This window comes from Lates calcarifer, linkage group LG6 (genome assembly GCF_001640805.2).
Source record: "Lates calcarifer isolate ASB-BC8 linkage group LG6, TLL_Latcal_v3, whole genome shotgun sequence".
Lineage (NCBI taxonomy): Eukaryota > Metazoa > Chordata > Actinopteri > Centropomidae > Lates > Lates calcarifer.
In genome coordinates this window covers 18,700,451-18,716,320 of record NC_066838.1, presented here as the reverse complement: position 1 = coordinate 18,716,320, position 15,870 = coordinate 18,700,451, and the positions used below count along the sequence as shown (strand labels likewise).

The following is a 15,870-nucleotide window of genomic DNA, read 5'->3' as shown; positions in this document are numbered from 1 at the left end:
TTGCACTCAACAACCACGGACTGTTGCTGACAGCAATAAAAAAGTCCAAGACTGTTCGATTTCAATAAACATGTTGATTAGATAAGCAAAGTGGTCCACAGAACAACATTTAACAACCAACAACTAAAAACAAAACTGTTCTATTGGTGTTGATACATCCTACATCATAATGACTCATTGTGTGACCAGCTGAAACTGACTAAACTCAGCTCAGATCATCATTGACTGGCATTATTTCATGGTCTGAGCGTCTTTAGGGATGTCTCCAGATTAGAGTAAAGGGAGGACTCGGTGCACTTTGAACCCATTCGGCTGTTGACTTACTCATTCTTTAGATAACACATGGTTGACATATTAGCTGCTGGCTGGTCCATCATCCACAGCTCGAGCACCTGAACATTACCCGGTTGCACAGCTGTTTAACAAAGAGGGACACTGGAATGTGACTCTCCTGGGTATTAGCTGGGTAACTGCACCTTGCTGTATGTAAACATGGTTATTTCCCTGGTCTCCTGTGTGTGTATGCAAGGTGTAACATCAGAAAAATTCATGCGCTTCTCCAAGATAAAATGTCACCGTAATGATTCTAGTGCCACCTTAAGACACATAGATTTCCTCTGAGTGAAAAACAATGGACTGAGTGTAATGGGGTCCTTAAAACCAACTACAACAAGTGGAAGAAAGTACTTAAGAGTAATTAATCCTCTCTGCTAATGAAGCTGTGACAGTAAGTGTAGCATATGTGATCACTTGACAATAGCTTCAGAAACTTCAAAACAAAAATGCTTGAAAACAGTATGTGACTCCTTAAAACATATGTTCAGGGACTTCATCTGTGTTTGAGGCTATAAAAATAATGATCAAGTTATTCCAAATACTATTTTTATGTCTATAATATTATTAAAAGAAACTGACTGAACTGAGAACTGATAAACAATAATGACTTCAGTGGCCTTAATTGTTGCTATCATTGTAATATGTCAATTATTCTCCAGGGGCTTGTTTTGCTGTATTGAACATTTGTAAACTGAACTCAAGCGTTAAAGATGTATCAGTTCCTTTTGGCGACATAATCAGTGAAGGATTAAGGTTCCTACCTAAATTGACAAAACTCATGACCATGTCGGCATCGTTCAAGAAGTTGTTGTCTTGCAGGCTGGCTATCGGGGGCCCCTGGGTGGTGAACACGGGCTTGTAGGGGTAGGAGTATCTGTCTTCGTCCCCTTCCGTGGACATAGCGTTGTACAGGTCCAACATAAACATCGGGGCAGCGTTGTGCTTTCCGTGGAGGTGGGGTCGCGGCCGGTGCGGCAGCCCCAGGATCGACAGGATCTCCCGCTGCATCTCTCTGCGCTCCTGGCTCTTCAGCCGGCGGTGGATGAAACTGGAATGGAACTCGTTGTCCAAAGTAAAGTTCGTAAAGGCGGTATCCGCCAGGACGCAGTAGCTCCACACCAAGAGCAAAGCCGGAGCACGTCTATCCAAAATCGGTGCCATGGTACTTGCCGTGCGTAATTGCGCCCAGTTCTTCTCGCCAACACTCTGGAAAATGGATATTGAACTTTTAGCGACGGGCAGCCTGTGTTCAATATCCAAAATCAGTCACGGACCCCCATGTTGAGGGAAGTAGCCCCAAATGAAACATCAACTTAACTTCAAGTCCTTTTATTGATTGGTTTTGTGGGCAGATCGTGTTCGAGTGCACCTCCGTCCCTCATCCACAACCTGTGGCCCACAGCTACCAACTGTAGTGCAGCAGAGGCTGCGAGCAGACGAGTGTCACCGGGAGAGTCACGAACAAGTTCTGAGGAGGCGCTGTGTGCTGGGAGGAGCAGGACAGAGAGACAGAGAGAGAGAGAGAGGAGAGAGAGAGAGAGAGAGAGAGAGAGAATGTTGTGGCTGTCTAATGGAGATAGAGCTAACTTGGCCTTTGTTACCAGTTGTAGAAAGGCTTGAGGCTACATGTGCAAATACAAAACGGATTAGGAGGGGATTTGTATCATGATGCTTCAGTTTATGATAAAGCACATTTCGTCATTCCTTTCCCACAATTCCTAGTGGCTGTATACTTGTGGATTCAATAATGACAGATGTGCACACAGTGACAAAAGGCGTTGCAGCATTTGTGTGCTTTTGGAAAATAACAGAGTCAATATCAGAGAGTAATTATTTGCCTCTGTGGATGAATACTTCAATACTGTGGGAGAGGCTGAAACATGCAGTCGCAATGTTGCCTCTAAGATAGTTACTCAGTGATCTGCAGGTGCACTCTCTGAATGCCTTGGGTCACGTGGTTGTGAGAGTTAAAAGTCAGTCATCCTTTGATGTAAAAGAGGCTGCATTACAGCTTCACAACTGCCATTTCATGCTGCATTTTTGAAGATATCCAAGCTTTCTATCCCCACTGCTGGAGCAGGAAGTTTGTGACAAAGGCGGCAGTGCACAGACAGAGCACAGACTGCGAAGGAGGGGTGCAGATGTTTGGCAGCTGCTTCATCTGCTCCATCTGCCCCCCTGGCCCCAGCACCTCTTAAACACCACACTTTAATGGAACGCTCCTGACCCTCTTGAATGCTCTGCTCTCGCTGACACAGACGGAGGGATTTCAGATGGCCCTCACGCCAGGAGCGACCGCTTTATCTCGACAGACCTCCTAAAGCTTTTTCACTACACAGAGAGTGGAGTTTTAAAAGCTCCCTATAGTTGAGATGTTTTAAGGGCTACAGCTTGCCAGGTGATTTTTATGACAATAAAATCAGACTTCAATGGCACAGCAAGAGAGGCTGCCAGACAGCTTAAGCTATGATTGCAAACAGGGGAAGGGAGGAAAAGGAGGCAGAGCGTGTCTTGGGGTATTCTACACTTAGCTCACCTTCCTGCCCATTTAATGTGGTTGTTCTTGTCTTCAAAGGCGTTCCACTCCTCTTTTTCCAATGACATGGCTTACAGCCTGAAAGCTTACATAGTCTGCCACTACCCATTCTGTATATCTAATCCTCTATTTGCTTTTAAATGGCCTTTCAGTAGTAGCCTGTAACATATAAACATTTCTATCCGGTGCCTCTGATAGAATCAGCTAATGGCCGCAGGTGTTTACATTACAGCAGTTTCCGACAGCGAACTTGAAAGGGTCTTGGTTTCAGTTATAACTATACATCTTCCTGTCTTTCTCTCTCTCTCACTTTCTTTTCCCTCTGTGTCATTGTCTTACACTCGTTCTCCTGCTCTCTTACCCTTGCTGTAAGGTTGGTGAGGTCAAACCCTCCGGTGTTCCTCCAACAACCCCCAGCCCTCGGCTCAGTTTGTGCCCAGAGACGGGCTGACAATCCTGGGCAGGACAATGGGAACAGACCCCCCTTTGTTTTTGCCTCCATGGGCTTGGTGACAGTCACAGTAAACAGTGGGCACAGGCTGAGGCCAGGCTGGGTGAGCCGCACTGAGGGGCCTTTGACAAGGAGAACTAAAGCAGAAAAGCAGAACAAACAGTGTTTGAACCTTCCGTCAAAGACACCCACATAGAAAACAAACTGCCAAAAGAATAGCCACAATTTCTCTCAAGTATCTCACACTAAACTCAATATTTAGTTTAAGATACGTACAACCACTAACATATTTAGACAACCCATGATACACACTGTCAAGTACCTGTACCATTACATTTAAGACAATAAAGTAGCAAAATAAAACAAACACTAATAATACCTGCCAGGCCATTGAAGAGAGTGTACACACGTTTGCCAGCAGGGCCAGTAGATGTAAATCATTCAAGCCCAGAGCTGCTCTCACAACATCTTAAAATATCATAATTATGGCCAACTGCTTCTTTCTGTTCTCTGTTTAGACAGGCTTTAATCTCAAAATTTAATTTAGTTCAAACTCAGAATTTTGCTCAGAGCATTTTGAGTGCACACACGCTTTCCACTATGACCTAGGACAATCTACGCAAACACACACTGCTCCAACAGGTTGGAGCATGATACCAAGCTCAGAAGAAGACCACACAGCAATGCAGTGAAAAAACCCCATGAAACCCTTTCACACCCCCACAACACAAGAAAACACACCACATCTTTTTCTTCCTTTTTATCTATGCTAAGCATTTGTGCTTTTTCCGTCTGCCTGGTTATCTCTATTTAGCAGCTCAAAGCATGCGGTCAGAGGTCAGATTAATATTTATTTCATGTGTTGCCTCAGAGAGCAGCAGGCAGCAGTCTTTTGAAGGCCTGTGGATGCAGGGAGGCGGATGAGGTTCGACGGAGGGGGGTCTGACCGAGCAGACCAACAGACGATACAGTAAAACTTTTTTCAGGGTAAACTGACCCTCAAATGAAGCAGTGTGGGGTCGGGGTGCAAGGACAAGCGAGGGTGGAGTCACATTTTTTCCTCTCTCCCCCCTCCTTGTCTGCCTGTCCTGTCCACCCTTGTCTTCGTTTTTGGCGTAACCCCACTGTGTGCACTGCACAAACCAGCGGCCTGTTAAAACAGCCTAACCAGGTGGAGCTGAGCTATTGCAAATGTTCCCCTTCTGGTGTCTCACACTTCCAGGGGCCTCATGAACATATGAGACACAGCTGTGAGACAGGCAGAAGAAAGAGAGGGGGTGGGTATATAAAACAGCTTTGAAATAGTTCACTTTGCGTATCCCATTTAGTTTTTGGGTTTGATCACATTTTTAAAAATATGCAATATTGAATGATTGAATCCAAGTGCTGTTGAATATCTTATCAAATCCATTTAGTTTTGCAAATTTCAAGCTACACATCATTACATTTTTAAAGGTGCTATATGTAAGTCTTAGCTATGGCTACAGAGCCAACAGTAGCATTAACAGCTGTTTACTTATCAAACAATGTTGACTCTTTGTTTTGCTTCTATTTCTATCACTTCCTCTCTTCTTCTGTAGTTAGCATGCTAACCAGCTATCCACATTCCATCCCATCTCATATTACCACTTTACAATAGTGAGTCACTTAAACCTCCAGTCTGCCCTCAGTCCAACATGAGAGGATGAAGAAGTAAAGCTGCCCAAAGGGTGTATTCTAAATTCTTCTAATGATGGCTGAAGTTCCAGCTGCTAATGCTAATGTTGGCAGTGTAGTGATAGCAAAAACTTACATATAGCACCTTTAAGAACTAAAACTAAAGAGACTAATGTTCGAAGAGCTAAAGTTTGGTCAGACAGATTACTTATGTTGCTAAATAGCTATTTGCTCATTGCTCAATGCTAATGAAAAAAGAAAGCGATAAAATATTCAATAAGACATCTAAGCTACAGCAAATATTCTACCAATCAGGAACCAAATACAAATTGGAACCAGCAACTGCAATGCCCTGTCACTCCAGTGTCTGTCTGATGGTGGATATGGTACTCGGGAACACCAGAGTAGCTTGGATCTGATTCATAACTCTCAGCAGTTCAGCCAGACCCATCAGTTATAGTTGGTGTCAGTGACAGTCAGAGATTCTGTTTTAGTTAAGCTTCCCATAATGCCCAGCTTAGCGAGGCTTATCCATTGCAGGATGTTATCACTCAGGCACTCTGTCACTTGTGTCATCGGCTCAGACTCCAGGCTTGACACTGAGCTGGTCTCCTCACCCAGCCACATACTTATCAGCATCCATTACTGAGGTGTGAGGGCCTGATAAAGGTCCATGCAGCTCTAGCCAGAGGTCCCATTTAGATTCTTGTCTGTGCAGCAAGAGGCTTTGCCCCTTTGACTCTTGCTCTCATCACTCTGTAATGCAGTGTTGGCCTGTCAATCAGAGAGGACCCTGGGTGATCAGTCAGCTCCTTTTTAGAGGATGCTGGTCTAAGGAGCCATTAGAGAGGAGGCAGCATAACCAGTCTGGCCCAGGCCAAAAGCTGATGAGAAACAGAGGAGCAGGAGGGCCTGAGGTAGAAAGTCAGGGGTGGGGGGCAGGAACAGGAGGTGGATGTGCTGAACTATGTGGATTGTGAAGGGAGGGCAGCTCTGTTTTCTATTTGTGAGGATTAGGTTGACAGATCTGTATTTAGTTTCTTTGGGCCTCTAGCTGCAGCTAATCCCCCTCACCTGCAGCGGGTGCCCCCCCCTTTTCCTCTGACCCTGCAGCCCCTACTTCCCCCATGTTCCCCCCTACAGCCCAGCACAAACACTCATCCCGAGACAAGCACATGACTCGTTGCACTCTGTCTCCTCAGGTTAGGGCCTCACACTCGACACAAATCTCTCCTGGGCCAAAGGAACAGCAGGGGTCTGGAACAGAAGAAAAAGGACCCCCACAACCTGTGGTCTTCCACATTTTAAGATTTTTTTTCGGCTTGGGTGAGGGGTTGTCCCTCATCACTTAGAGATAGCAATTACTCAGAAATTAAGAGCCATTACTACGGAAGCAGCTTGTCAAATCCACTCAGGGGAAAGGGGGACCTTTGGTAGAGCTGCACATTAGGAAATATTCAGGGTCAGGTCAGGGGCATGGACCTCTTCTCTTTAGATCCTGGCTCCCACACACTCTGATCAGGCCTTCACACTGTGAAAGAAAGACTGCAGTGCCTCTGCAAACACACACAGCATGCCTGCCAGCAATTCTGAAAGGTGGGGACGCTGGATGACCTAATAGTTACAGAATCTAAGCACAATTCTCTGTTTTAACAGAAAAGTGACATGACTGCAAGATGATGCAACAAAAAGACAGAAACAAGTTTGGAAGGATTGTTGATGAAGCAATATGTGGGATTTCCTTAGGGCGTCATATTTACTTAATGTCATTTTAATGTTTGGAGCATCAAACAGCTGTAATTAGTCAGTAACTGCCTGATTCAGTGAAGTGAACTGCTAAAGGAAGAATGAGCAAGATTTGTACCATCTCATAGCCCTGAAACACATGTTGGCTAGCATTATCGTTATACACAACCATCATCAAAATTATAGTTAAAAATCACTTCCACATGGCTGACAGATACAATATATATTTGGTTTCTCTGGGATTCTAACCACAGGCAATTACTCTCCACCCACTCTACTGAAACCACACACAAACAGAAACACACACATACAGTAGACACACCTTTGGACAAGTAGCAGCAAGCTCACATAAAGGGTCTCATTACTGAGTGCCACAGAGGGTGCTAATGGGGATTTTTCTAAACACCACCAGCATAGGCCCTACTACCTTACACCAATGAGGTGCTAACTGGCCCACACACAGTCCTGGATGTTATTAATGGGCTTGACTTGCAAATGTGCACTGACCTTTACCTTGAAGAAGAGGACTAGTAGGTTCTTGAAGTCATTTCCAGGCTGTTTGGTGCATGTCAGGACTTATACGTACTGTAGGTTACTTAGTCTGGTACAGCCTGCATTCTCAAGTGTGGCAACCTGATCACATAAATACAGAGAGGAGAAGATTTAACACATGAAAGAAAAAAGTAAACCACAAGAAGTGGTATGAAGAACTGATTTATTGACTGTTCACAGAAATGGCACAGTCTTTAAGTAAAAGTAGCAAAAAAAAAAACCAGCACAAGTAAATAGTCCTGCATTTAAAATGAACTTAAAGCATCAAAACTAAAAGTATTCATCATGCATCAAGTATTATCATTGATTATCTTACTAGAATAAATTAAATGTAGTCAAGCTGAGGAGTAATAAGAAACAGAAAATGTTAATACTGAAGTGACAGTGCATCAAATTTATACTTAGGTAAATGTATTTTAGGCTACTATTGATCTTCTATGAGAGACCAAACTAGTACAGATACTGAATAGGCAACATTTAAGCATATCAACGTGTGCATATTGTCTTGCCATGTAAATACAGTGGAAGTACCGAAGTTATTAATGCTTCTGTTGTCTCTCTGTGTCCAAAACAACACTGTAAGATGAAATCTCCCAGCCGGAAATTCTACCAGTCAGCTGAGCAACGAAATTCTTTGGCGGGAAACAATTTGTCAGTGAATAACAAAATGGTTAACAGTTTATAACACGATGGGATCCCGGGCACCAGAACTGTCTTCTGAAATTGATAAACTCCGGGTTCAGCTGCTGAACAATGTCCAAGTCCTGACAGATTGCCTGCGAGTCGAGGAGGAAATCAGCCAGTAAGTCCACAATCACCAGCTGCAAGATAACCGGATGTTAGCTAGGTTAACGTTAGCTTGTTAGCTTGTCTTCTGCGTCTTTCCGGCAGCAAAATGACCGTTTAACGCAGCTGGTATTTTACTTCTAATTATAATGTAATCAGGTGTGATGATTGATACGTCTACTTTTACTATGCGCTGTGGTTATCTGCGTTTTTGTTATATTAACAATTATAGCTAGTTAGCTAGCTATGTACACTGCCCTTTTCTGGACATATGCTAAATTTACATGCTAATGACATTGTCTGATTAAACTCTTTAGGATGAAATAAAATTGGTTGGTATTTCCATATAAACTGTACTTGCACAAACAAGTGTGCTGCAAGTAATCAACATAATACAAACATACTAGGGAGAGCAGGATGATGAAAGAAAAGAATAAAGATAAATTAATGGAAAATCTTTTAAGATTACAGGTGTTATATGCATCTTTTTGTTGATACACTAAGTTAAAGTAATAGATTAAATGTATCATATATCGCAGATAATAAGCTCAAAGTTTGGAGTCAAAATAACAAGTAGATCAATCAGGTAAAACAGGATGGCAATAATTCATTTCATAGTTGGTGAATCTTAAGGTAAATTCATTTTTAACATTAATCCTCACAGTTGTTTTATATACAAGCAAGACTAAAAAAGTGCACATCAGGAGATGTCATGAAAAACCTTCAGAACCTCTGTGCCCTGCGCCTGCATTATTCATGTTTCTGATATATTGTCATCCTCATTGTATCTTTATTTCCAGCAGGGAAATTTTGACCCGTATTGAAAACATAATCCTAGGAATAGTGACCAGTCTGTCCAAAGATGAGGCCCCTGTCCTGGCACTGCCCAACAGGTCCAGCTGGGCCAACGTCAGGTAACTTGATTTAAACACACCATAGTGTGAAAAGTTTTCCTCCCCACCTTGAATACTGTAGTCATTTTACACACCAACTATGTGGGATCTGTGTTAAGCTGTCTGACCTTTAAAAGATAAACAGGGGCAGTCAAGCTGTGTAGAGAAATAAATAAACATTTACCAACATAGGTCTTTTTGTGGGAGGTCAGGCCACACAAGATGATCTAATTAATTTCCTTAAAGAGGAAATACACACTTCAGCTCTGTCTGAATTTGTGTAAGGGGTGTTTTAAGCTCACTGCACAGGCAACCAAAAATGTAAAACTTTGAAGTTGAAATAACTTCCTGAGCTCAAAAGATGACAGAGAGATAAGGAATTGAAAAGCACAGATCTATACACACACACATACACGCAAACTCAAATTTGCAAGGGGCTTTTAATGTGACCAGGCTGCAGAGACCTCATGCTCTGAACAAAGCAGACTGTCTGATCTTGTTTGGATCAAACCTTGCCACACCTTTAAGCACATTCTGACTTCGCCCTTTCAAATGTGAGAATCCCACAGATTGAGCGCCAAAGGTTTCACAGAGGAATCAGGACAGTGAAGTACGGGGGAGGCTCTCTCATAGGTAGCCCTCAGGGTTTGGGGAATTTTAGATGGCTTACAGGTGGGAGCTGATTTTCAAAGCTGTAAAAAGTAAATGTAGCACACACACAATCTGTGCAGATTTCGTGAATGGCCTCTTTTTCTTCCCTTCTTCTCCACTTAAACTTTCACACATTTTTCTTTCATTACTTTCCACTTAAGTTTTGACAGTGCCATCGGGCTTCAGATGAGTTCAGGAAGTTCTGTCAGCACCATTAGGAGCGACTGTCCTTCATCTGTCACCAAATTTGGTGAGAAGATACTCACACCTCATTTGGTTTATTTTCTCATTTTGCTTCATATGCATCTTTGCTGTTCTTGACAGCCGACATTCCTTTTAGTCAAAAAACCTCCACAGTTGTACTGTACTTCATGTGGCTTTCATTTATATTTATTGTGAACATATGCATCAACTGCACAAATGGCAGTAAAAGTCAGACTTAGTTTTAGGTGACAAATTGGCAGAGACAGAACATGTTGAAAGAGGCTTTTAAGGATTGGTTTACCACATGGATATCCTAATTAAGAACAGATTTTTTTTTCAGTCCAGCCCTTTAAAGATGTGATATAAGACTCATGCTAGTCAGTACAGTGTTTAATGTTTTGGAGACAGTTGTAATTTTTTTGTTTGTTTCTCTGTTAAAAGCACAAATTCTCAAGATTCTTTCAGTCATCTACAGACTCGTGCAGAGCAACTCATATGCTACGAAAAAGGTTATCAATTCACCATCAATTCACATCTTAAGTGACCACCAAAGCCAGATAAAATTCATATTCTTTCTTGGTTTTGCTAAATGTGCTCTCACAAAGATTTACATATTGTGTCCGCAGAGACATCTATTACAACAATACACAGCTGTTTGGTTCACAGACAACAGTTGACAGCATTGTGGATGATATTTCCTGCATGCTAAAGGTTCCTCGCAGATCACTTCATGTGGTAAGAGTGCACATCCATGTTAATGTTAGAAACAATTTACATATAATGTGATTGCATAGTAGAAAACACACATTTCAGAGATTAAAACCTTGTGCAAAATGTTTTTGGATATGCTTTGTTATTATTAGTTCAGGTCCCACAGATGAAATTTGTTAGTTTAGTGCTTTTTTAAAGTATTTTTTTCTGTTTCATATCTCAGGAAACACCTGTGGAAAAAAAGGTTTTTCTCCTGATCAAACAGAAATTGAATTAAAGTTGAATTCAAAGAGGCACTGTCATAAGTATGTGTACACATTGTGTGTATTGTTTGTTAATATTACCGTGCATTAACTTACATGTGCGTAATGTTTTCATCACCAGTTGGCCACGTCCAAGGGATTAATCGCAGGTGATCTGCGTTACATGGAGGAGGATGGCACAAGGATCGATTGCCACTCCAGTTCTGCTGTAAGTCCTATAAACAGACACCAACAGTTTTAGTTATATAATTTGTTTCACCACAACACATTGCTTTTATTCCTTCCATACTGAATACATTTCCTACCTATAAAACATTTGCAAAGCCTTTTTTAAATGTTTTCAAAAATTTGATTTATGCCACATTGCCACAGTTTACTGGCTCCAACTCACCACCAGTCACAGTTGGCAGAAATGTGTATCTCTGCCACTTGTGCTGATAGAACATGTGATACAAACAATATGGAAGCATTGTTCCGCAGCACCATGAGGTGTCAACAACTCCACAGGGTACCTTACAATGAGCCAAGGCAACATTAGTACTCCAAGGCTTACATTAGACAGGAATAGATTTTAATGACAAACATCTTTAACTGGTTGAACCAATTTTCATGTCTTTGTTTTGTTTTAGGCTGTTGCAGTTTCGTCAAATATTAGTGGGATTAGAAGTATCCTTTGTTGGGTGTTTGAGCATTTTACTGTTTCTGTGTGAGAAAATTTGTACCCACTGTTAATGCATGTGGGTTCCACTTGTAGATACATTTGTGAATGTCTTATTGTATTCTACATACACAGTATTTCTTTCTAAGTGCAGAAAAGATTGTATGGTTGCATGGTCTGTGTTTTCCTTGACTGTGTTCAGATATTGTATCATCTGCAAAATTTGTGATGATAGTTGAGAAGGATGCAACTTTCCAGAGACTGCTAGATGACGACTTCTGCACAAAGCTCTGTCCTTGTATCATAATCACAGTATGTTCACCTCTTTTTTTGTGATTTTGTAAATGTGACTTGAATTGTATTAATTAAGTGTCCTCTCAAAGAGGAAATTATCAGAGTTCTGTATGCATATCAGGTGTGTTTCTGTGCTTCAGGGTAAAGGCGTGCCAGATGTTAACAGCAGGTTGATGGTGAGGAAGCTTTGGGACACGCTGCACATCCCCATCTTTGCCCTGGTGGATGCCGACCCTCACGGTACACATCATCTGTGCAAACCAGTTTTACCTCTCACACATTCTTCACATATTTCCACACATTTAACAACAATTGTCTCTCTTTTCATCTCCACACACACACACACACACACTCATAGTAGGATGTCCCACTAAGCCAGCAGATGTTAGCACCTGTCCGGTACATCATAGTGCCTAGTCTGGCTATCATTTCCGGTAGCGTGATCTTGGCCAGGCGGGATGACTCTGTTTCCGTCAGTCTCCATACCTCTAACCCTTTTTCCCATTGCATGGCGAGACACATATGTAATGCTTTACTTTGTTCAAAGCTCTGTTACACATCTTAGAGGATAATTGCTCTGGTATGTTGGTGATTGCAGCGTGTCTCTGTCCCTCCCTCTCCCTCTCATTTTCCCAGGCATTGAGATCATGTGTATCTACAAGTACGGATCAGTGGTGAGTCCCGCCAGTGCCAGTTATTCCTGTACTGTATATTATCCAATGTGGCCTGCTCAGTGTCTCTCTGTTAGCAATATGTAATTATGCCCCTCTTTAAGTTTAAAAAAATGGAGCAATCATCCATTTCATAATATTTAAACTGACATGGTATGGGGTGAAAATGTTGAGTGATTGTGTGGCAGTGTCTTTGCTGATGGTTGCGATGTTTGTGTAATCATCCCTGCGTTCATTAACTTCATTGTGAACATGTGTTGGGTATAACTGCATTATGCAGGTACGATGCTGATTATCCGTGTGTTTATTTGAGGTATACCATGCGTATAAGCTGTGTGTGTGCCTGGGCGTATGTGTTTGTGTTTGTGTGTGCATGGGGTTTTTCCACAGGCCATGTCGTTTGAGGCCCACAGCCTAACCGTCCCCAGCGTTATGTGGCTAGGCCTCCTCCCCTCTGACCTCCAGAGGTTTGGACTCAACTTTCGCTACTTCCTACTTCCTCCTCCTGCCTCTAATTGGGATTATATTCTGGGGACATTTAGATTGTTTGTTTTGGTTTCTGTTGCTGTCGCCCTCACTTTTTTTTCCCTTCAAGGAATTGCGTCTGAGGGCATATTGAGTTTTAAGTATATGTCCCCTTAAACAAATTTAGGCCAAAAGGACTTTTTGACATACATTTAATTGTAGTCTATACAGTTCTTCTTCATATGTTTCCCACTAAATGTACATAGATCTCCTCACTGAGAGTCTATGGAAATGTGAGGAAACGTACTGTAGGAACAACATCCATTAACAGAACCGCCTTCTGCCTGCTGTCATTTTCAGGAAATTAATTTGGTCACGTGCAGTAAAATCAACATTTCATTCTTCAGGTTGCGGGTTCCAGAGGACGCTCTGATCCCCCTCACCAAGAGAGATGAAAGCAAACTCAGTAGCCTCCTTAAAAGGCCGTACTTAACCAGCCAACCAGACTGGCAGAAAGAGGTGAGAAAAACAGAGGGGAAACAGTTGCATAGGAACTTTTGTGCTCAATTAAGTATGATAAAGGAAAGTAACTGAAATGTATCACTTTTTATTTCCATCTCATAGCTCTTGAATACTTTTCCTTTGGCTTTTATTCTTATGTTTTGTCCCACTGAAGCACTAACAATCATTTGACTCAGTTGGATGAACATGAGTTTTAACCTTGACAATGAGAATCGTAACTATGATGATATCAGTGATATCTGTGATTATTCATTTAGCACACCCCTAACCTACCACGCTCACCTTTTGTATGCCTAGTTGATATAATGTTAAAGCCCCTGCTACTTTATCAAAAGGAGAAAAAAGTGTTCTTCCTCAGAGCTTTACACAGTTTTAACATTTTGCCCATGTGACACATGGCAGAGGAATGTGTGTGAGAGGACTCCCAGCTCACTCATACTGAGGATACAGAATAGCCACTCTGTTGTGGAGGCTGATGATTTATGCTTGTTTGCACGGCTTCCTCTTGCATGCCCCTTGAAATCGCGTGTTTGCTCTTGTTGTAGATGGAACTGATGCAGCAGACGAGGGTCAAGGCTGAAATACAGTCCCTGGCAGCCATAGCGCCTGATTTCCTCACCAGCATTTACCTGCCCAACAAGCTGCGTTATGGGGGCTGGGTATGAGCACAATGCTGCCATCTAGTGGAAGGAAAAAGGAACAGTTGCAGCAGGTTGCAAAGCAAAAGAGAGATTGTCTATTTAACTGTCCTACCTAACCTTGACAGAAAAATATAAATTTGAGTTTGTAATGTTTGTAACGTTTGAATATTTATCACCAAGGACATGTTTGTGTTTCAGAAATGTCTCAACATATCATTAAAACCTCTAATTCCATGAGAGGAGAAGTCAGAGCATTGTCCTGGTCATTCTCTTTATCTTTAGTGGTTTGGAACTGGAGTATCTGTGAGGCAGATAAGTCATTAATGTACAGTAAAACAGATCAATGATCATGCTGTAGTTCTTTATGTAATGTATTCTCCAGCAGGTGGAAACAGTGTGTGGATTGGATGCATGAATCAGTGACAGTGAAGGAAGAGGTAAAGAGCTCATACTATCTGCTCTGTCGTAGATGTTGGTCAGTCATCGTCACAGACACACTTAGAATAAAAAAAAAACATTGCATTGTCAAAGTCCCACCATTAGCACCAAAATGTATTTAAGGTATCTAAAGTAAAAGTAACCTTCTCATTATGACCCCTGTCAGCGATATTATTATTCATAGTCATTACTATTGATCATGTAATCATCATAGTCATCTGTAGTCATGTGAACCTTTAAAATAAAGCATAACTCCTAATTTTTACTTCTTTGTGTGTTGGTCAGACATCAATAACCATGCATTAAGATCTTATTATGTTTTGCAATAAAAATTTTGGTGAAGTAACTGCTCTCAAATAAACATAGTGGAGGATAAAGGATGACAATACTGTCTGAACTGTAGTGGACTAGAAGTGGTGAAATGGGGGGAAAAAACAAAGTACTTCAAATGTGTACCTAAGTTTGTACTAAAGTAAATATTCTACTACTTGTGTTACACGTTGACATTGTAAATAGTGTCTTTGGGGCTAAAGGGACGAGCAACGTCTGACATTCAGACATTATGTCACTGTGAAAAACATACAGACGTAGTGTGCGTCCTGTTGGACTAGACGATCTTCGGCGGTACTATTACATGACTGCCGGTGGGCGTGGTTGTGGGCTTGTGCAACATACTACTGCGACGTCACAGCAGTGACCGACCGTGTTGTAATTCACCGGCTGGGGTTTCCTCAACGTAGAAAGAAGAATAGTCTAAGGAAAAACGAGGGACACAAGACTGAACTCCAGTACTTTTTAAAAACGTCATCCAGGTGGGTTAACATAGCAAATGCATTTTAACTGTATATATTTATATAGCAGAGATAGTTTCCATGGCAGGTGATTCAGCTGGTGGCAGATTAGCTAACAGTTTTTCTGCCACCAGTTTATCAATGAGATGATGAGCTCCTACTTAATTAAACTGAGCAAAAAACAAATACATTTCACCTGTACCTTAATCTTTGTTCCAGGTGTGAATTTCTTTCTAAATCTCACAACCTCAAATTGTTGCTGCATCAGCCATGGATAAAATCCAATAGAGAATAAGTGAGGTCAATCAAAACAGCTGGATACAGATGTTTTTGGCTCTGTTTTTTTTTTTTTTTTTTTTTTTTTTAAAAAAAGGATGTCTGTCAATACCAGTTTTAAAATTAAATTGTGTTTTGATTGATAATATTGTCGATGACGTGAAAATAATTATTGGAATGTGTGAAACTGCATAGTTAATGAAAGTTGTGTAGTTATTTTTGGCTGATCTCAATGTTTTCTGGGTCAAGGCCAGTTAGTATTCACCAGATGATAACTTTGAATTTGACTTTGTGGGTTGTATGATCTGAAACAAAGACCCAGCCCCTGT

General features: G+C 41.6%; 3 protein-coding genes across 7 annotated transcripts in view; 2 read left to right on the top strand and 1 right to left on the bottom strand.

Moving 5' to 3' along the window:
• bmp7b (bone morphogenetic protein 7b) overlaps nucleotides 1–1,809 on the bottom strand; it is a 29,431-nt gene extending 27,622 nt beyond the window's left edge. For both annotated transcript variants that reach the window (XR_001963674.2, XM_018701097.2), the window contains exon 1: nucleotides 1,098–1,809. Coding sequence is in view for 1 of the 2 variants with exons in the window: in XM_018701097.2 (XP_018556613.1) it covers nucleotides 1,098–1,497 (400 nt within the window). In the remaining variant the exon portion in view is untranslated. The remainder of the gene's footprint in view (nucleotides 1–1,097) is intronic.
• cnbpa (CCHC-type zinc finger, nucleic acid binding protein a) overlaps nucleotides 1–15,870 on the top strand; it is a 144,716-nt gene that overhangs the window by 19,572 nt on the left and 109,274 nt on the right. The window lies entirely within an intron of this gene.
• On the top strand, nucleotides 7,434–14,538 carry spo11 (SPO11 initiator of meiotic double stranded breaks). Its single transcript, XM_018701099.2, has 13 exons — nucleotides 7,434–8,079; nucleotides 8,864–8,977; nucleotides 9,769–9,857; nucleotides 10,253–10,317; nucleotides 10,436–10,546; nucleotides 10,907–10,993; nucleotides 11,415–11,451; nucleotides 11,646–11,755; nucleotides 11,878–11,977; nucleotides 12,374–12,411; nucleotides 12,799–12,875; nucleotides 13,281–13,392; nucleotides 13,941–14,538. The coding sequence occupies exons 1-13, from the start codon at nucleotides 7,967–7,969 to the stop codon at nucleotides 14,058–14,060; spliced, it is 1,173 nt and encodes a 390-aa protein (XP_018556615.1). The 5' UTR covers nucleotides 7,434–7,966; the 3' UTR covers nucleotides 14,061–14,538.